General features: G+C 36.1%; 2 protein-coding genes across 2 annotated transcripts; one reads left to right on the forward strand and one right to left on the reverse strand.

Moving 5' to 3' along the window:
• The first annotated feature begins 988 nt into the window (after positions 1-988).
• On the forward strand, positions 989-20,649 carry LOC114282436 (beta-ketoacyl-[acyl-carrier-protein] synthase III A, chloroplastic). Its single transcript, XM_028225117.2, has 8 exons — positions 989-1,669; positions 3,280-3,428; positions 4,390-4,526; positions 18,162-18,267; positions 18,360-18,478; positions 19,421-19,485; positions 19,571-19,796; positions 20,289-20,649. Exons 1-8 carry the CDS (start codon positions 1,476-1,478, stop codon positions 20,508-20,510), a joined length of 1,218 nt encoding a protein of 405 aa, XP_028080918.2. The 5' UTR covers positions 989-1,475; the 3' UTR covers positions 20,511-20,649.
• A 120-nt stretch (positions 20,650-20,769) lies between these two features.
• LOC114282435 (Exostosin family protein) lies at positions 20,770-22,600 on the reverse strand. The gene has a single exon (XM_028225115.2). It carries the CDS (start codon positions 22,375-22,377, stop codon positions 21,043-21,045), a length of 1,335 nt encoding a protein of 444 aa, XP_028080916.2. The 5' UTR covers positions 22,378-22,600; the 3' UTR covers positions 20,770-21,042.
• Between the last annotated feature and the right edge of the window lie 226 nt (positions 22,601-22,826).

The raw sequence follows: 22,826 nt of genomic DNA on the forward strand, positions 1-22,826 counted from the left end.
TTTAATCAAAATAACCATTATTATTTTCGAAATTAAAAAAATGTCATTAAGAAATCATTCTAAATTATTCTATACAAATTTTTTATTGATTAATTATTTTCCTTATATGCAAAAATAAATAAATAAATAAACAAATTGCAAAACTTGAGAGGGGGCACATGCCTCTTTAGTCCCTCCATAACTCTGGCACTGCCTACAAAGTAACATTACTCAGGTGTTGTTGGGTATATGCTAAAATAATATATCATTTTATTTAAGTTATATTATTTTTTATTTAGATCATATTATTTCTCTATCACATTATTTCAATCTAATCTCATATTTTTTTTATAAATAATTAGAAAATATACTAATCTTATACTACTTACAAAAATGATTCAGGCCTCGAATTTGAGGCTCGAATTTGCCTTGAAATCATTTTTTTTTTCTTTTTTTTTCTTTTCTTTTCTTCCAAAGCTGTTTTAGTTTGGTTTTTTTTTTTTTTTAGTTTTTTTTTTTCTCTCTTTTCTTTATAGGGGTGATTATGTATAAGGGTGTACTAAAAAATTAGACATTTTGTAAGTGAGTTGGGTTGGACTGATTGGGTAATAAAATTGACCGATCAATTTTTTTTAAATTTAATTTAATTTAATTTGTTAGGTTGTGTTGGTTTTTTTTTTTTTAATTTTTTTTTAAAAATAGTTATATGTAGGGGTGTGTCAAAAAATTAGACATCCTATTCTAACTCATCGTACAAAATTATATAGCATTAACAAATTTTAACCAACAGTCTAACCGAATTAAGTTGGATTAATTAAGTGATAAAATTGACTGATTAATTAAATTATTGGTTAAATTTTGTTAATTTCATATTATTTTATATAATGAGTTGGTGAGAAATGTATAATATTTTATATTAGACTTACAAAAAAAAAAAAAACTAACACAGCAGCCCAAAAACAAAAAAAAAACAAACAAACAAACAGCAAGCAGTCGAGCCAAATTGGAGACCTCTATCACTATTGTACTACTTAATATATACTACTTGAAATATATTAATATACTAATCTTATACTACTTGAAATATATATTATTTTAAGTAGATGGTATGGAAAAATAAAAAATGAAATCTTGGGTTGGAGCAAGCAGTCCATGATTCTCGTGGTCGAAAAATGAATGTTTGTGTGTTGGATTGGGTTTGCATTGGAGTTTCCTCCATCTCGCTTGGCACAATCGCCCATCTTTCTCATCTTCGAGCCCTTCGTAGATTATGAGAAGTCCTTCAATGCATTGTTTTTCTCTGTCTTTCTTCTTCTAATTAATTCAAATTTTAACCCACTTCTCTCTCTCTCTCTCCGTAATTTCTCTCTCTATAAACCTTCATGGGTTCTCTATACTTTCTTCGCATTCTTTGTCTTTCATCAATAAGCTTCAGATACTAGATTGTTTGTTTGTTCACTTTCTCTCTCTGGGTTTGTTCATTTCTCGCTCTATAAATGGCGAAAACATCTGGGTTCTTCTCACCTACAGTTCCGAGTCTGAGAAAGACGATTCCTCCATCAATTGGCATGTGTCGATCTGTGTATTTTTCTGGTGAGGGAATCTCCAAAGGGGTATTCTGCTCCAGTACCATCGAAGGTTCAGAGAAGCTTGGTTCTGGTGTTTCACCTTCTGAATCTCGAGTACCCAGGTGAGTTCGCTCTTTGATTTCTTTCTATTTCGGTGATTGATCACTTTGTTGAAGTAATGATTTTTTTTTTCTTTTTCTTTCTATCAAATGGGTACTAAGTGCAATTGGTTTGAAAAGTTTATTACTTTATTGATCTGAATTTGATTTGATATCAAATTAGTTCACCTTATTTGGTTTATTGTTTTGTTTTGGCATCTCTATGCTGAGCATGTGGGGTTTCTTTGGTGATGATTATCTTATGTGCTCATCTTGTTTGTCTTTTCACTGTTGTATCACTCTGATTTTGATTTTTGAGTACCCAAGTTGTTTGTGGACCAAGAAAGAGAGACTTTATTGTTCTTGCATGGGTACTTAGACTTCAAAGGATTGATGTACAGTAATCTATCTAGACTACTCCTACAGGGGAAGTTCACTTAAAATTTTTTGTTGGGTATGAGGATTTCAAATGTTAATGTAATATGTAAATAATTGTCATCACTCATAATTTCTGGACAAATGGGTCAGATGGAGCTCATAGTTGTTGTAAGCTGTGAATTGTGTTCTATGGACTTAACAAAAGGGTGGTTTTTGAGGAAATTCTTGGTTTTGTAGCCAACAATTACATCAAAAGTAGGCGGTTAAGCTAGTTATTTTGCATGGTATATAGTGTTAGATAGCTAGAAAAGATCGAGAAAATTGAATGCATTTGGGGGGGTGAGGGGAGGTGAGGTGAAGTGGCACCAATTGGACAAATGAGGGTCAAAAAACGTGTGAACTTTGAAGTAGGATGATGTTCATGTGAAATATAGACCAACTAATGCACCTATAAGGAGTGATTTACTAGAAAATATAGAATGAAAATATGAATGCATCGAAGGGAAGTTAGAAGTGACACTAATTAAGACTAAATGAGGAAAAATGTTTGAAGTGTGCAACATAGGCCAACTAATGCACCTATAAGGAGTGCTTTAGGTTGATGGTGCCAAAAGTAAAACAGGAATGCCAAGGATAGGGTTTAGGCTATGGGAGAAAGGATGTGGTTTCCTTGTACACGAAATTGAGGATATGCCTCTTCAATAAGCCAACTAGAGTAATTGGTACATGTTGCTAATCCCAAGTAATTGTGACTAAGGCTTGTTGAGTTGATTCAGGTAGCTATCTAGTTTTATCCTAATTTCTACAATTGAAGTTTAGGCTTACTTGGTAATTATTTCAGGCTAGTATGAATGTTAAATCTTGTAGGTTCTGCATAAATACAGATAAATGTATACATGTATGTACATATGGGTGTGAATGTATGTTATGATGTGTATGCATGCATGCTGATACTTCATAAGTTTATGTGGATTGTTCAAGCTCTGCTATTGCTATTGAAAGTCTCTTGTTCAAGGCCATTTTGATTTGGGGCTCATTTGTATTTCATCTTATTGAATATTGTTGTAAGGCTGTTGTTTTCATTTCATTTTTCAAACTTGCTTGCTTTGTCCATAACATTTACCTCAGCAATATCATGTTTCACGTTGATCCTTATTTGGTTCAATGGATTGAATGTGGAAATCTCAAATCAGCTTCTGATAATTCATTGGAGAAATCATTTGCTTGCTTGTGATTTTGGGATTGAAATTGTACAGGCTTGTCAGCAAAGGCTGCAAACTAGTTGGATGTGGTTCTGCAGTACCAAGTCTTCAGGTTTCCAATGATGATCTTGCCAAAGTTGTTGATACTTCAGATGAGTGGATATCTGTTCGCACTGGGATCCGTAATCGACGAATTCTAACAGGTCAGTTTTTCCTCAGAGTTCATGCCTGCTGGCATTTATCTGGTCTTATGAACAGTTTGAGGTAGCTTTGCTTATTGCTATTATGTGAGCTTCATTTTGATTACAAGACTGAAATTTAGCTTTAGCTAGACTAAGTTGCTTACATCTTGATTTTTGTTTGCCTGGCTAGGGTGGGTTGGTTGGGTTACCTGGGTATTGATTTTTGCAGAATTCATAATTTTGCATGGAACAAGTTTAGGGCCTGAATCACCCTAACTGTATTATTAGACTGTGGCAGTCTTGAAGTCTGCCAACCCTGGCATGCTTGAGCTAAGCTAAACCCAACCCAATAATTGTATTCTGGAGCCAGCTTAAGCTAAGTTAGTTGTGCTGATTTCTAATTTTTTTTGTATATTTCAAAGAAATTATAATACTCCAGTGTCACGTCCCCAATTTTCTTTTCTGGATTCTATGGGAGTCATTTAAGAGAAATTGTGGCTTCAAAACTCACCATTTGATATTTGTGTTTACCCTAGGATTATCTTTCACGGCAGATTACCTTTTATATTGACTTTGATTATGTAGCAGTGGGTTGTGCATGTGGCTTGGGCCTTTACATATATTTTTCTAATGATCTGAAAGATATGGCAGGATTTGAAATTGGTTTGACATTTAGTGATATAAGACAATAAGAGGGATCTACCTCTCAGTATGAAAAGAGTGATCTAACTTGCTTATCAAAAAATAAAATGTAAAAAATGATTTGAGTGATCCATCTTATTGTGGCTCTGAATATCCTAATTGTCTAAGCAGACTAGATTGTTTTTGATGCTCCACAAATTTTGTATATATGAATGCCTGGTATTAATTCTTATGTGGTGGGCTATGGGGCTTTATCAACTCTCTCTCTCTCTGTGTCTCTATGTTGGTGTCCTAGTAATGCAAACTGTAATTGGCCTCAGTTTGACTTGTGCTTTCACAGGCAAAGAAAGCTTGACAACTCTGGCTGTAGAGGCAGCACAAAAAGCTCTTGAGATGGCTGAGGTTGATCCTGATGATGTGGACCTAGTCTTGTTGTGTACATCGACTCCAGAGGATCTGTTTGGCAGTGCTCCTCAGGTACAGCTATATTGACTGATGGGTTAGCTGTGCAAGATGTCTTTCATTATGTGGTAATGAGTGCTTGTGTATTCTAAACAGAGTTGCATATACGCGGGTGTCGGATTGGAATCTTACACAGGTGGGGTTTAATATACCAAGATTTTTAGATGGGTTGAAAGGGTAGTATACGATAAGTATAAAACATTTTTGAAAAATCTAGATTTATGCAGAAAATACTTTTGGAAAATCTAGATGCATCCCGTTTAACGTGATTATTGATTTAGACAATCCAATTAAAAACTAATGCAACCATGATCAAAATAGATAAGAGAGTAAGAGAAAATCAATCCACGACACAAGATTTTTTATGTGGAAAATCACAATTGGAATCCACACCAACTTGTGATGGAAAACCACGGGCCCTCGACCAGACGAATAATCCACTACGAAAGAAAGGCAGTACAAAAGTTCTCTTACAAAGGCCAATCTAGGCAACACGAATCCGCTCACCGGCAGAAGTCTTTGCTCACTCTACAAGTACTTCCACGATCTCCACTGGATATCCACCACGGTTGTCGAATCGTCACAACGCTAATGACTTTGGAATCCACCGAAGTCCACAATCTTAGAATCCACCACGAAGGTTCACTTTTGGAAGGAGTGAAGAACTTATTCAAAAACTTGATGATTAGCTTTGAGCTCGTATGGCTATTGTATCATCAAATAGATGAGAGTGTTACAAATGAATCTCACTACAAGTTCACTCTCAAAACAAGCACTCTCAAAATATTTTCTCTCTTGCAAAAATGATATCTCTCAAAATATATTTCTCTCAAAATGAACTCTCTCAAGGTTGGAAGTATTTAGGAGAGATGAAGAGAACGCTTAGAAAATGTAAGTATGAGAGATACAAAATAAATCAGCCAGGGGGCCGTTAAATAGACTTGGGCAGGACTCCATCGTGGGCACGGTATGGCTTAGCGGGTTGCAGAGAAAAATACTGAGAGCTGGACTTTCGGACTCTCCAAACCACAGGAGCGAAGGTAAAGGTCACGGCCGCGGTATGTTTAATCGCGGCCCCATTGATATGGTTGCGGGCGTGACTGTGTATTCTCCAGCAGCTTTTGTGGACTTCTGTGCTGCTTTGTTGTTTCACAAATTCCATGCTTACCAGTCAAATCTCCTCCTTTTGGGCTAAAAAGATGACACAAGTTGTCCACCAAAATAATAAACTCTGATTATTTTACTAAAGATAATGCAAAAGTAATCAAAGCATTGTTTGTGATTCTCCATGATATGAAAATCTGACTTCATACACACAGCTACCTTTGGCTTTTAATCATCTAGTCACTTTTTGAACGAAAAATGTCAGCGTTATAAACCCAAGATGATAAAACACATGCATAAGAAACAAAAAACAATTTCAAGAATGATCATGATTTATCTGTGGGGCACAATAAACAAGATGATAAATATAGAAATCAATTTAAGAAAAACAGAACAATAACCTGAATCAATAATCATGATATTAAGTTTTGTCAAGAGAGGTATTGCCAAAACACAAATTATTAATTTCTTAGGATAAAAATCCTAACAATCTCCCCATTTGGCAATGCCGAGACAAAACTTCATAAGTCATTCCTTCACAAGATTTAAGCAACAAAGACCAAAAATGAATAAATAGAAAATCACAAGTTTGTCTTTGGAATGAGATGGCCAACTTGCATTGTAATGTACACGATTAGGATTGAAAATCCTAACATTCTCCCCCTTTGGTTATTTTGTGACAAAACACAAAATACGCCCCTGCATAAGAAATATTAGTACGCAAAACAAAACAATCTCTCCTAAGCAAAATACTCCCCCTAAAACACAACCAATTTTCACAAATTTTTTTCTCTCTCCCCCGAAATTCAAGACCAATTTTTTACTCTCCCTTTTTGTCCAGAATTGACAAACCCAAAACAAGATAAACTAAAAATAACACACATGACAAAGTAGGAGGACGAAATAAACAAAAACATGCACTCAAGACATATACATGTAATGGTTCAAAAGAATCTTATCTCCATTCTCAAAATTTTGAAAAACAGAGTTTTACCCAAATTGACAATGTTCAACAAGTGCAAAGAGTCACTCACTTGAAAACCATTGGATACCGGCAAACATAAATCCTATACAAAGGCAGTGTGTTGTGTGAATTGCTATGTTACACGGACTTGGGTACAGGTATCAGGTGCGGGTGTGTATCTAGGGGTCGGACACTTCAAAATTAAAAATTGAGGATACGTGGATATAGATCCACATTTGGATACGGGTACGGGGATACGTTAAATAGTTTTTTTTTTTTAAAATATATTTATTTTATGAAGATGAGTTAAAAAAAAGAGGAATAAATAATAGATTTTGTTAAAAAAAAAACAAATAAAATATAAATAACAAATAAAAATTATAAAAATTATTTTAGATATAAAATAAATTATATTCTATATAATAAAATAAGTTATTTTTATTTTAATAAAAATGTTGGGCAAATACAAAACACTAAAAAACTAAATAGGCCCCGACTTATTTTATTTAGGCCCAAAATATTAAATAAGCCAGAATAAAAGACTCTAGGCCCAGACGAAATAAGGCAAATACAAAACACAGGCCCCCAAACTTTTATTTTATTCATTTGGTTTTAGCCCATTAGCCAAACTTAGCAAATCTCCAGCTGTATATCATTTCTCTCTTCTCTCTCCCTTTTTCTCCTCTTTCCTCTCTCTGAAATACGCACAACAGAGTTGAAAAATAAATAAAAATACGCACAGATCGAAGCTCGCTTCTCCTTCCCACTTGGTGATTATGCACAGATCGATGCTCTCCTCCTTCCCACTTGGTGATTATGACTCTCTCTCTCTCTCTGTTCTAACTCTAGATGATGTGGTTATTGTAGTCGACATTCACTTGTCGATGAAGCTATGATCCAACAAATCTCGATCTCGAACCCAACACATCCATGCAAGTATCTCAATCTTCTTCTTCCTTTTCGATTAGCCGTGTTCGAGAGAGAGGAGGCGAATCTGACACAAATCCCATACCCGCACCCGTGTCGCGTCGTGTTGTGTCGACATGGGTACTTTGCCTCCAACTGCGGAGTCCATGTAACACAGGTGAATTGAGAACACTATGTTTAACAATGCCATGTAGAGATCAAATTTGAACATCTTTGTACCAAAAATTGAGCCACTCTTTTGGAAGTCAAACCTTGAGTTTTCAAAATACGTATGAATTTTGAGAGAGCTTTCATTCAAACTTCTATAACATCCTTTCTTTTTCATTTTTTATTTTTATTTTTATTTTGACAACAATGTGAAGGAGGCTTTCACATTGCTAAGAGCGGTACCTGAATCCAATAGATCATGAATTTTATCCTCTGAAAAATGGTAGATATAACACACTCTTACATGTAGCCCTTTCCCTTGAGCTTAGCACAAAAGCAACAAAAATTTTCAGCTCAACTCTCATCATCATACTTTTAAGTACTTGGTAACGGTCAATCCGCAAGAGTTAATGCACAAAAATTAACACATTATCCAGGATTTCTCATGAGCTATCAATAAACATTATATCCTCCTAAAAATGTGTACATAATGAGATTATGTTCAAATATTCAAAGTGAAGTGAGAATTACACAAATCGAACATGTCATATAAAACAAAACATGAAGAGTGAGTCTAGAAACAAAAATCTTTTTGATCAATTAACACAAATTTTTTTTTTTAAATAACTGAAACACACAAAGACTCACAAACAAGGTTTTAAAAAGCGGCCGCAACTGTTACTTAACGCCGTTACGTAACGGTTGTGGTGGTTACCGCCACCTGTTACGGCGGCTACAGTGGTGTGACAGAAATTCACATGTGTAACGGCCGTTTCGGTGTTACGTAATAGCCATAACGGTCCGTTAGATACCGTTACACCTTTTTACAATATTCTGAATAGCTTACTTTTTCCAAGAAAAAAAACAAAAGCTTGTAAAAAAAAAGAACAAATACTTAAGTGATGCAAACACAAAGAAAAAAAATTTCATATGAATTTTTTTTCTTTATAATTTTTTTAAAAAAATTTATGGCACAATTTTTATTTTATAATCCTTTCATTTAATAGTTGTGAATATAGTTCAGGTGTTGGTAAAAAATAATTTGTAGACATCTAAAATCAATTATTCTTAAATCATTAACGATTGAAATAAAATATAAAAAAACTCATTTTATAGTGATTTGAAAATATGAAATATATTAGATTATATTTAAAAATTGACAAAAATTGATCAAAATTTATTTTAAACCCCAATAAATGATTCTAGAAAAAAAAGAGCGTATCTGTAAGTTTTCTTCAAATTGTACAAAAAAAAAAAAAAAAAAAACTCACGGTTTCGGTTATCCAGCCGTTACGCTATGACTTTTACAGCCCGCAATCGCTACCGCATCACCGCAACCGTTACGGTGACCGCAACCGCTTTTCAAAACCTTGCACTCTAGCCGCTACGTAATACTGAAACGGCCGTTGCACATGTGAATTTCCGTCACATTGTTATAGCGGTTGTAACGGGTGGCGGTAACCATCACAACCATTACGTAACACTGGTTGCGGTCACTTTTTAAAACCTTGGTTACATTGTTCATTTTCGTAAGTAGCTTTCGAAAGAGTATTCGCCATTGAAAAAAAGTGTTGGTTTGTTCAAATGCAAGACCTACTGTTTAGATAGACTAAGCACTTGGTTCACGTTAGTGTGCTTACCATTTAGATGCATCTCATTTTTGACGCATGAATTTGTTATTTGTCTAGAATAGAATTGTGAGATTTTGTTTCGTTATTCACTTCTATATTTATATAGAGGAGCTTTAACAATCTTGTTAGGTGTTGCTTATAGAATTCTTCAGAGAACTTCATAGTCTATAGTGTTCTTCTATATTTTTTTTTAGAGTTGTTAGGTCTACATATAGACTTCGTGGTTGCATGTTCATTTATCAAGTTTAGAAGCTTGAAGGGTCACATTTGTATGGGAGTACAAGTGAGAGATATGACAAGCATGGATAACAGATTGAACTACAAAATTGCTCGATGTCACATTTGAACTACAAAATTGTAGCTCAATCTGTTATCCATACATGTCCTATCTCTCACTTGTACTCCCATACAAATGTGATCCTTCAAGCTTCCAAGCTTGATAATGAACATGCAACCACGAAGTCTATATGTAGACCTAGTAACTCTCAAAAAAATATAGAAGAAAATTGTGGACTATGAAGTTCTCTAAAGAATTCTATAAGCAGCACCTAACATGATTGTTAAAGCTCTTATATATAGATATAGAAGTGAATAACGAAACAAAATCTCACAATTCCATTCTAGACAAGTAACAAATTCATGTGTCAAAAAGGAGATGCATCTAAATGGTAAGCACACTAGCGTGAACCAAGTGTTTAGTTTGTCCGAACAGTAGGTCTTGCATTTGAACAAACCAACACTACTTTTGAATGGCGAGTACTCTTTCGAAAGCTACTTATGAAAATGAACATTGTTCTTGTTCAACTGGACCAATGTGCATCCGAATGTGCTCATCTTTGTAGCAATGCAAACAATACATGACTATTCGGATGTACTAAGCCCACTAACCTATGAAGCACGGATATAGATATGGGATATGAGATACGGGTACGACCAAGGTTTTAAAAAGCGGCTGCAACTGGTACATAACTCCGTTACGTAATGGTTGTGATGGTTACCGCCACCCGTTACGGCCGCTATAGCGGTGTGACGGAAATTCACGTGTAATGGCTGTTTCAGTATTACGTAATGGCTATAGTGCAAGGTTTTGAAAAGTGGTTGCGGTCGCCGTAACGGTAGTGGTGACGCGGTAGCGATTGTGGTTGTGGGGTGTAAAAGTGATAGCGTAATGGTTGCGATAACCGAAACCGTATTTTTTATATATTTTTCACACAATTTGAAGAAAATTTACCAATACGCATATATTTATTTATTTATTTTTTCAGAATCATTTATTGAGGTTTAAATAAATTTTGATCAATTTTTGTTAATTTTTAAGTATGATATAATATATTTCATATATATTTTTTTTGGATAAATATAATATATTTCCAAATCACTGTAAGATAAGTTTTTTACATTTTATTTCAATAGTTAATGATTTTAAGAATAATTGATTTTAAATGTTTACAAATTATTACCAGCACTTGAACTATGTTCACAATTATTAAATGAAAGGATTATAAAATAAAAATTGCGCCATAAATTTAAAAAAAAATTATAAAGAAAAAAAATTCATATAAAATCTTTTCTTTGGACTTGCATCACTTGAGTAATTGTTTATTTTTTTTTGTAAGCTTTTGTTTTTTTCTTGGAAAAAGTAAGCTATTCAGAATATTGTAAAAGGGTGTAACAGTATCTAACAGACCGTTACGATTCCGTTATGTAACACCGAAACGGCCGTTACACATGTGAATTTCTATCACACGGCTATAGCGGTCGTAATGGGTGGCGGTAGCCACCACAACCGTTCCGTAATGGCGTTAACGTAGCAGTTGCGACAGCTTTTTAAAACCTTACTGCAGTGTTAGTGTAACGGCTGTAACGGTTCGTTAGATACCATTACACCCTTTTACAATATTCTGAATAGTTTCCTTTTTCAAAAAAAAAAACAAAAGATTACAAAAAAGAACAAATACTCAAGTAATTCAAACCCAAAGAAAAAATCTTACATGAATTTTTTTTTTATAATTTTTTTATAAAAAATTTATGGCACAATTTTTATTCTATAATCGTTTCATTTAATAATTGTGAATATTTTTTATTCAGTTAGTTCAGATATTGGTAAAAAATAATTTGTAAATATTTAAAATCAATTATTCTTAAAATCATTAACTATTGAAGTAAAATGTAAAAAGCTGCTTTTATAGTGATTTAGAAATATGAAATATATTGGATCATACTTAAAAATGAACAAAAATTATTCAAAATTTATTTTAAACCCTAATAACTGTGATTCTGAAAAAAAAATATGCGTATCGGTAAGTTTTCTTCAAATTGTGTGAAAAATAAAAAAATTCACGGTTCCGGTTACCGCAACCGTTATGTTACGGCCTTTACACCCCGCAACCGCTACCGCATCACCGCAACCGTTTCGGCGACCGCAACCGCTCTTCAAAATCTTGCTCACAAGACTTGACACCAAACTAAAAACATTTTTTTTTCCTTTTTCAAAGAACTAAAAAAAACAAAGAAAAAAAATATTTACAACACAAGAACGCGAAACTCTTCATCCCAATTCATTTCTCCTAACCCAAACAACTCTATTTTTAACATGAAGCATTTTAACACGGTTGTTGGGAAAGTTCAAAAAATTCTGAAAATTCTCTTGACACTTTGGATTTTTGTTGGACAATGAGGGTTGTGCAAAATTCTTAGAGGTATTGGAAAACTTATTTCCTCTATGTGGAATGTGGTCCTGAAGCAAATAACAATAGAAACCAAAATGGCCTAATTTTCCACAAGAATCACAACAAAAAACAGGCTTACCATCCTTCGGATATTTTGTGGGCAACTTACCACATTGGATGTTCTGCTTGTTCACATGTTGTGGCCTTTGAGCTTGTTGATGAACAACTCCATCTCTGCCATGATTAGCCTTATACAAATTCAAGCCTTTAGGCCTAATGTGACCAACAGCTCCACAATGATGACAAATAGGTATGAATTTTTTCTTCAAAATATTTTCATATGAAACACTAGAAGTTGAAGAATTTGTACCTTTTGTCAAGGCCTTTTACCTCTTGGGAGCTTGTAATGTTGGAAGTTGACGCTTCGGCCATGGCATTGGCACCGATCAGTTCAAGTTCCCCTTTTGTACATTTTTCTTCAAGCTCTTTCATTTTCTTGGCACAAATTTCAACTTCTTTAAGAAGATCAAAACTCTTCTTAAGCTTGTCATGTGTGCCAAAAATATGACATCTCTCACTTTCACATGTGGAGATTTTGTCGATCAAAATAAATTTCTCATTTGTGAGAGAACATATTCTTATTTGAGCTTCCATGAGCTCCTTTTTCAGTTGTTCTTTCTCCATCTCACATTTTTCCAAGCTGGTAAAACGTTCTTCCTTTCGTTTTGACAACTTGCAGCATTGGAAGTACATTTTTTGTATTTCTTGAGAATTCTTGTCTTCTCTTTCAGACGTGTCTTTATTTTCTGAAGTCTGGTTAAGACTTGCAACCAAGGCATTGTGGGTTGCATCTTTCTCATGTGTTGAAGATGTAGAAAAATTTTGCTTACAATCAACTCTCTTCATTGAATTTAAATTCTTGAAATTAGGCTTTTTCTTTTGTAAAAATTGTTGAAACTTTTTTTTGTAAACAAAGCCATCATTTCAAAATCAAATTCTTGATCATCCTTTAGAGTAAAAACATTATTTCTTCAGATTGAAACCATAATCAATTATCACAAAAAGATCATGCTGCTATAGTTTTGAAAAACAAAGTATGAGCGACCTGCTTTGATACCAATTGAAAAATTTAGATTTATGCGGAAAATACTTTTGAAAAATCTAGATGCGTACCGTTTAACGTGATTATTGATTTAGACAATCCAATTAAAAATTAATGCAACCATGATTAAAATAGATAAGAGAGAGTAAGAGAAAATCAATCCACGACACAAAAGATTTTTTACTTGAAAAATCACAATTGGAATCCACACCACCTTGTGATGAAAAATCACGGGCCCTTGGCTAGATTAATAATTTACTATGAAAGAAAGGTAGTACAAGAGATCTCTTACAAAGATCAATCCAGGCAACATGAGTCCACTCACCGGCACACATTTTTGCTCACTCTATAGGTACTTCCAGGATCTCCACTGGATATCCGCCACGGTTGTTGAATCGTCATGACGCCAATGACTTCGTAATCCACTGAAGTCTACAATCTTAGAATCCACCAAGAAAGTTCACGTTTGGAAGGAGTGAAGAACTTATACAAAAACTTGGTGATTAGCTTTGAGCTCTTATGGCTAATGTATCATCAAGTAGATGAGAGTGTTACAAATGAATCTCACTACAAGTTCACTCTCAAAACAAACTCTCTCAAAATATTTCTCTCTTGCAAAAATGATCTCTCTCAAAATATATTTCTCTCAAAATAAACTCTCTAAAGGTTGGAAGTATTTAGGAGAGATGGAGAGAACACTTAGAAAATGTAAGTGTGAGAGATACAAAATACATCAGCCAGGGGCCTTTAAATAGACTTGGGCAGGACTCCATTGCGGGCGCGGTATGGCTTCGCAGGTTGCAAAGAAAAGTACTAAGAGCTGGACTTTCGGACTCTCCAAATCACGGGAGCGAAGGTAAAGGTCGCGGCCGCAGTATGTTTAATTGTGGGCACCATTGATATGGTCGCGGGCGCGACCCGTGTATTCTCCAGCAGCTTTTGTGGACTTTTGTGCTGCTTTGTTGTTTCACAAATTCCAAGGTTACCAGACAAATCTCCTTTTGGGCTGAAAAGTTGACACAAGTTGCCGACCAAAAAAAATACACTTTGATTATTTTACTAAAGATAATGCAAAAGTAATCAAAGCAATGCGATTCTTCATGATATGAAAATCTGACTTCATACACATAGCCATCTTTGGCTTTTAACCATCTAGCCACTTTTTGAACAAAAATGTTAATGTTATGAACCCAAGATGATAAAACACATGCATAAGCCAAACCAAACCAAGCCTTAAGTCCCATTATGGGGTCGGCTACATGAATCCTTCTTCTCCACGCGACTCTATCAAAGGGCATTTCATTAGTCAAATTAAGTAGATCCATATTTCTATTACCGTTCTATAGAACTTATTTTTTAGTCTAGTGGGTATTCGTTTATTGGACAGTATCCCAGACGCACTTCTCCACTTAAGTCATCCCGTCTTAATCGTATGGGCTACATCCGCATCAATCTCCCCCGCCGTTATGATAATCGGCCCTAAATAACAAAAATGTTCACTCTTAATCAGTTCTTGGTTCTCAATCTTCACTTCTCCTCTGCTTTCATTGTTATTGTTACTAAATTTACACTCCATGTACTCTGTCTTAGTTCCGCTTGTCTAGAATCCTTTAGATTCAAGTACTTTTCTCCACATCTCTAACTTTGTGTCAACTCCTTCTCTAGTCTCATCCACTAATGTGTTATCATCTGCAAAAAGCATACACCATGGCACGTTATCCTGAATATTTCTCATCAACTCATCCATAACTAACGCAAAAAGATAAGGACTTAAGGTAGATCCTTGGTGTAACACTACAGTGATAGGCAATTCATTTGTCTCTCCAGGAGGCGATTTAATAGTGGTCACCACCCATTCATACATATCCCTAATCACATCAATGTAACATTTTGTCACCCCTTTCTTCTAACACCCACTATATTATATCCCGAAACACTTTATCATATGTTTTCTCAAGGTTGATAAACACCATATGAATGTCTCTTTTCTTTTCTCTGTACTTTTCTATTACTCTCTTCAATAGATAGATCACTTCCATTGTTGACTTGTCAGGCATAAACCCAAATTGATTCTCTGACACCTTTATTATATCTTGCAATTGGCGTTCCATCGCCCTCTCCCACACTTTCAGTATATGGCACATTAGTTTGATTCCTCTATAGTTGTTGCAATTCTGGACATCTCTTTATTCTTATAGATTGGCACTAAAATACTCTTCCTCCACTCATCTGGCATGTTCTTAGTCAACAAAATTTTGCTAAAAAACCTAGTCAACCAAGCAATCCCTTTTTTATCCAAACACTTGCAAGCTTCAATAGAGATATCATCGGGTCCTAAAGCCTTATTTGATTCCATCTTCTTAAGTGCAATTTCCACTTCAAAGTTCCTAATCCTGCGATAAAACCTATAGTCTTGGTTTATCGTATTACTAGCTATTTCTTCCCCTGTTGACGTACGTCCATGTTCCTCACTGAATAGTTCCTCAAAATAGTTCTTCCATCTCTCCTTAATCTCCTCATCCTTCACCAATACCTTAGACTCCTCACTCTTGATGCACTTAATTTGATTAAAATCTCTTGTTTTCTTCTCTCGTATCTTAGCAAGTTTGTATACCTTCTTCTCTCCCTCCTTACTATCTAGTCTAGTATATAGGTAATCATAAGCTTTCAAATTAGCCTCTCTCACTACTTTCTTGACTTCCTTATTAGCCAATCTATAGCTCTTAATGTTTTCCTCAGTTTTATCATTCTGTCACTTTTTAAAGCATTCTTTTTTTGCCTTAACGACCGTTTGAATCTTTTCCCTCCACCACCAAGTTTCCCTAGAGTTGAGTCTCATTCTTTTCGACTCTCCAAGCACTTCCCTTGAGATTCTCCTCATACAATTGGCCATCGAGTTCCATATAATGTTATCATCATCTTCCAAGTCCCAAGCACCTTCTTTATCCATTCTATTCTCAAATATTTCTAGTTCATCCCCTTTGAGGTCCCACCATCTCGTCCTACGACGCCCATCATTCTTCCTAGCTTGGTATTGCCCTTTAAAATATAAATCTAGTACCAAAATCCTACGTTGAGAGGTTAGACTCTCTACAGGAATCACCTTACAATCACTGCATTTTAGGCGGTCCACTTTTCTCACTAAAAAGTAATCTATTTGGCTCTTAACTGACCCACTCTTAAAGGTTATCAAATGCTCCTCCGTGTTCTTATACATAGTATTGGCCACCACCAGGTCAAAAGCCAACGCAAAATTTAAGATACTCTCTCCATCCTTATTTCTATCACCAAAACCAAATCCACCATGCACCCTTTCATAGCCTAATTTATCGATGCTGAGATGGTCATTGAAATCTCCACCTATAACTAGGTTCTTTCCTACGGGTATCTCCTGTAAGATCTCATCCATCTGCTCTCAAAAATCCCTCTTAGTCTAATCATCTAATCCTACTTGAGAGGCATATGCACTAATAACGTTCACTATATTTCTTCCATTAACTAGTTTAACTAACGTAATCATATCTCCTTTCCTAATGACTGCCACTACATTTTTCATAAGACCCTTGGCAACTATGATTCCTACCCCATTCCTGCGTCTATTCTTACCACTATAATACAGTTTAAAACCGGTATCCTCAATGATAAAACACATGCATAAGAAACAAAAAACAATTTCAAGAAAGATCGTGATTTATCTGTGAGGCACAATAAACAAGATGATAAATATAGAAATCAATTTAAGAAAAACAAAATAACTTGAATCAATAATCATGATATTAAGTTTTGTCAAGAGAGGTATTGCCAAAACACAAATTATTAATTTCTTAGGGTAAAAATCCTAACAATTTTGGCCAAAGATGAATTGTATTTTGTTTGTTGATAATGCTGTTAGGATATACATAATTTGGCTTGGGTTTATTCATCATGTGATCTCGAATTCGCTATGTATATTTTGGTTTGTGTAGATGTTGTCAAGTTTGAACTTGTTCAGAAGTCTACCCAAGCTTCTGCATTAGCCTAATGCTAAATTGTTGCCCTTGCATGCTACCTTTTAAAAAATAAAAATTCACGATTAAAACGTCTATAACTTACTCTATTATTCATAAATTGTTTGCATAATTATTATGGACAACTTTTCTTTTTCAGGTCACTTTCTCTTAAAAAGTTGCTGAACTATTGATGTTACAACATCACAATATCTACGTCAAACATTAATGAGCCTAAATTGCTTGTTACTGAAATGAGCTTGAATCTTGAGCTTGGCTGATTTAATTGGTGAACCAGCCTGAATCAACTTTTTAATCAGCCTAGTCCAAGCTGCTCATTTTTGGCTTAGTCCATTGCAATGCCTGCTGTAATAGCAATACTAAATTTGATTTGAAGTCATCCATAATTGAATGCATGAAACAAACCTCATTAGCAATTATTAGAGTTTGAAAATGCATGACAAGAAAACAACATAGCAAAGAAAGTTACTCTTCAAAACGTTGAGAGAGAGAGAGAGAGAGAGAATCAATTTTGTTGGGCAATACACTGATCCTTGCATTTGTTATTGTAGTTCTATTGTTGAATGATGTGTGATAATTTATAGTCTTAGATTGTATAATAAGTTGCCTACCTTGATTTACTAGAGGTTTTTTGAAAGTTGTATCAGTTTCCGTAAGTTAGTTAATTGTTTTATAGCCATTTATGAATAATGATAGGGCAATGATGGTGGTTTCTTTTTCAGTTGTTAGCTTAGCTAACGAACATAAATATGCTCTTGCAATGCCTGTAAAGGAATAGTTTAGACACTAATTTAGTTACTTTGTAATGATTATGGTATTATGTTTTGCACCATGGAGAAGGGCTTTGAAATTGTTCTTTAAAACTGTATTAGGCCAGTCAGAATATGCTTTTGTCTTTGTTAACAGTTAGATATTAAACTCTTAATGTTAGGCTTTCACATACATGACCTATAACTTAACATTTTTGCACAGCTCCCTGCCAAATTCTATTTGAAATACTGTTGCCTGATTATGATAATTGATCTCTTCCACATTTGGTATGACAAGCACTCTAAATTTTCTTATGTGCTTTTAATTTATATTTTATGTCACATTTCAGATCCAAAAGGCACTTGGCTGCAAAGGAAATCCATTGGCTTATGATATTACAGCTGCTTGTAGTGGGTTTTTGTTGGGTCTAGTTTCGGCTGCCTGTTATATTCGGGGTAACATTTTATTAATTGCTGTAGGAGATCTCAATTAAAGTTCAAACATTTATAAAAAGTTTAAAACTGAACTCTACTATTGTAAATTGCAGGTGGTGGCTTTAATAATGTCCTTGTGATTGGGGCTGACGTGCTTTCTCGTTATGTTGATTGGACCGATAGAGGGACGTGTATTCTCTTTGGTGATGCTGCTGGTGCTGTCGTAGTACAGGTAATGGGCTCTTCAATTTTCTTCTCTAGAACCCGTGGAACTTATATGTAGATTACTTGTGTTTCTGCAATCTGGATATACATTGTTCCCAGCTTATTGGTAATGTGTCTTCGGTTTTTGTTTTATTATTTTTTAGGACTTAATATCTAGATTAGGGTGATGTGGTTCTTGTGCATTTATATTCTTTCAGATGAAAATATTTTTGAATCTGCTATGCAGTGAGAGCTCTTTTTCATGATAGGTAGTAACCAATTCTTCCATCAACTTCTAAACTTCTATACTGTTTAAGTCTTAGGTTGATACTCATCCCAGAGATTGTACAAATTGATGTCTAAATGACAAGGTGTTGCTGATAGACAATGTATTCTATTGACTGATGGTCTGCTTGTTTTCATTTTACTTTTATTCTTTGGAGTCTGCTCACCGATGGAAAGGGTGTGAGATTTTGCATAGTCTTTGCTTAGTCTTCCAAGTAATGACAGCTTCTGCCTTCCTTTTCTCTCACTTCTTCGGGTTGCTGAAGATTCAGAAATCAGTTGCTAGAGATCTCTGGAAAATGATGTTGTATGGGTTGTGAGTGGTAAATTGAAAACCAACAGGAGGGGAAGAGGCTATGAATAATACTGCAAAAATATTAAATTGGTCACTTTGGGAAGAGAAGGAAGACTGTTACAAGGGTTAAGCAAAACCACACAAGCAATATCAGGACCAGCTATGTGGGCTTTACCACTAGGGTTAAGCAAAACTACAATTATGGAATTTCACCGTGGTCAGCTATGAGGACTTCACCTAATCAAGTCCTGGTTGAATTTTAACTCTTGTTTGATTATTATTTCTTTTTATAGGTTAGATAAAATTGGTTTAAATGTCTGGCATACCTCTTCTTGGTACTAGTGGGATGGTTCTCTTCTATCTGTATTGATAATTATAGTTGTTCTGCAGGCCTGTGGTAGTGAGGAGGACGGTTTATTTGGTTTTGATTTGCATAGTGACGGTGATGGCCAGAGGTTTGTGTTCTTATCTTCTTTAGAAAACATACTCTGCGCATCTTTTACAGAAGAATGAGAATTGAGTACTATCCCCCCCATGCAGGCACTTAAATGCCTCCACCATGAACGAAAATGAAGCGGATCTTGGTTTGGGTTCCAATGGTTCAGTGTTAGGTTTTCCTCCCAAACGCTCTTCTTATTCCTGCATCCAGATGAATGGTAAAGAGGTCTTTCGCTTTGCTGTTCGGTATGTACCACAGTCAATAGAGTCCGCGCTCGAAAAGGCTGGTCTCTCTGGGTCTAGCATTGATTGGTTACTTCTCCATCAGGTATGAAACATAGTCTACAAGGATAATAGGCATTATCAAATCTTCAAATTGTTTTAGTTGATTACTTAATTGCAGGTATTTAAACCTTTAAATTTTACAATAAAAAGTTGTACTCAATCATGGGCTTGTTTGGTGCAACTTATTGTAAGCTAAACCCTGATAATCAAAAAGCAAAAACCAAAAATACTCCTTCCCCAACTTCCAGATAGTTTTTTTCAACTTATTTAAGCTATTTTTGCCTGATAAACGGTAAGTGAAGCCGTACCAACCAGTTTTGACGGAGTCTTCCAAACTATAAACACTATAAGTGGCTCATATAAATTACACCAAACAGCACTTATTTGTCTCTCATTTTTCCTCATTTCAAAACTAAAACGAGATAACTTTTGTTAGTTCAGGCATATCTTATACCCCAAGAATTTCTCATGTGCACATATTTGCTTGTGTGTATTAATTCTCTGATTAATCATACAAAATAATTGGTTTACGCAGGCAAACCGAAGGATCATTGATGCAGTTGCAACACGATTAGAAGTCCCACCAGAACGGGTCATATCGAATTTGGCAAACTACGGTAATACAAGCGCAGCATCCATTCCGTTGGCATTGGATGAAGCTGTACGGAGTGGGAAGGTGAAATCAGGCCATATGATAGCAGCTGCTGGTTTTGGGGCTGGTCTTACGTGGGGTTCTGCCATTGTTCGATGGGGATAAAACTGAAAATCCTACACTCCTAGTGATGATCGCCTTTTTTTTTTTTTTTTTTTTTCAGATTTTGTTACCTTTAAAATTTTGCACCATGAATAAATGTTAATTATTTTTTCCAAGACGTGAATATAATTTGTTTTTGATATTTCTTATTGAGCACATTGTGCAGTCCATGGAGTCACAGCGTGGGGGTTAATGTTTTTGCGGGTGAAGAAGATGTGCCTTCATTGCCAAACACTCAAAAGTACAAGAAGTGGAACAGAAATAACAGGCCAAGTAAATATTGCAGCCCAAAATTACATGATTTATTATTATCAATGAATACAAAACATCTAATTTTCTCTTCTATGTACAACATTTGTGGTGAAATAAATAAGGTGAAAGGAGCAAAAGCAACACAACAAAATATAAAAATTACAAGGGGAATTGTAGGAATCCATTTTTGGTGTCTTAGATCATCACGTTATTTTTTAATTTTAACTGATTATGGTTGGTTAAATTAGCAAAAGCGAAGTCTGAAGTCACGCCTTATCGGGTCTTATTTCAGACCAACTTCTTTCAGTCTAGATTTGATCCTCTGCAAAGTACCTTCAACTGCAATATCAAATGCATCTTTCTTGTTCTTCAAGGCCAATGAACTTCCATGCTTCCTATACATAACTCTAGGCATCATCTCCAAAACCTTGTCTCTCATCCTCCTAACTTCACCTCTCGGTATACTCATCAACACATCCAAAACCCTCAGCCCTTTGAACACCACATCCTCTTTCGGTATAAACACCGAAAACTCCCCATACTGCTCTTCCGGCAAATGCCACCCATACTGCGACTTGGCCGATTGATCCTCAAAAAACACGGGTATGCACCCCGCCACAATGCTATCAAATGTCGACCTCCGCGTTGGAGTATCCCCCGGTGGCTGAAGACAAAAGCTCGACTTCAACATGGGCCTCATGAATCTAATCGGATCGTGTTCGCAAATCCCATACGAACAATCCACAAATTCACACAATTTAGAGTACCCACTACTACCATTCCCGATCCTCAAATTAGTACTATTATTATCGCATTCGAGCCGAATGCTCCGCCGTACATTTGGAGACGCTGAGATACCGCCGCCACCGGCGAACAACATCAAGGTGGTACGCCGAGAACGGCGGACCCGACTGACCCACGAGTCGAAAAACGCGGTATTAGGTGGATGAAAGGAGGTCGGGTAAGGCACAGCTTGTTCTTGCCAAGGCCAGGTTCTGGATTCCAATGTCAAAACAGTAATATTATAAAACTCAGGCAATTCGAGGAACGAAGTGCCCCAAATGGGTGGTTGATGGATCGAGATGGGCTGGCTGAAATCCCACGCAGGTCTCGCCATGACCAAGAAATGGTCGTGGCCGTGACGGGAGTCCCAGATTTTGGAGTGGTGGGTTTGGAGGAATTGGAAGAGAGTGAGGCCGTGGTGGGAGCTGGAATTGAGGTCGGGGCCGTAGAGGAAGCGGAGGGAGTCGAGGGCGGCGTAGTAGGGGAGGAAGACGGCGGAGGCGGCGGAGGGGTCGGAGGTGAGACAGGGGTAGTCGAGCATGCGGCGGTGGAAGATGAGTTCGAGCATGAATGGGTCGGTGCGGAACCAGCTGTGGCTATGGTTGTGGGTCTTGGGTCCGAGGCCGTGGTTGGTTAGGTAGGGGCAGAAGTCGGTGAAGAGAGGGAAATGGGAGCAGCTGGAGAGGAGGTCGAGGTTGAATTGGGTGGGGAGGTTTCGGATGTGGATCCAACGGTTGGAGCAGTCTGGGTTGAGATCGGACCGTTGAGAATTGAGGAGAATGAAGAAGAAGATGATGAAGGAGAGAGTGATGATCATGGGTTTAGTGGTGGCCATTGTAGGGATCTGAGTAGAGAGAGAGAGAGAGAGAGAGAGAGGGGAGAGAGGAGAGAAAGGGGACTTGTTTTTCTTTGTTGATTTTTTTTGGGATTAAATTATTGCATTTTTAATGAAGTGTCTACCACTGTATTGTAATGGAAATGGGGAATATTTTTGGTCAGTGGCTTTGTTCTGTACTGTACCAGTGTGTGCAAAGAGATTTATGGAAAGTGAGAGAGTGGTCAGTGGCTTTGTTCTGTACTGTACTAGTGTGTGCAAAGAGATTTATGGAAAGTGAGAGAGAGAGAGAGAGAGAGAGAGAGAGAGAAGGGTGTGTGTTTGAACACCACCATTGTCGGTGGGTGGAGCAACTGCTGGTCATCACTTTCCCACTCAATGCGGCGGCGACTATTTTTTTTTTTGGTTTAATGTATTAACATTTCAAAAATGCTTCCTACCCCACTGGC

This window comes from Camellia sinensis, chromosome 13 (genome assembly GCF_055761805.1).
Source record: "Camellia sinensis isolate YWXY chromosome 13, ASM5576180v1, whole genome shotgun sequence".
NCBI classification, from domain to species: Eukaryota; Viridiplantae; Streptophyta; class Magnoliopsida; order Ericales; family Theaceae; genus Camellia; species Camellia sinensis.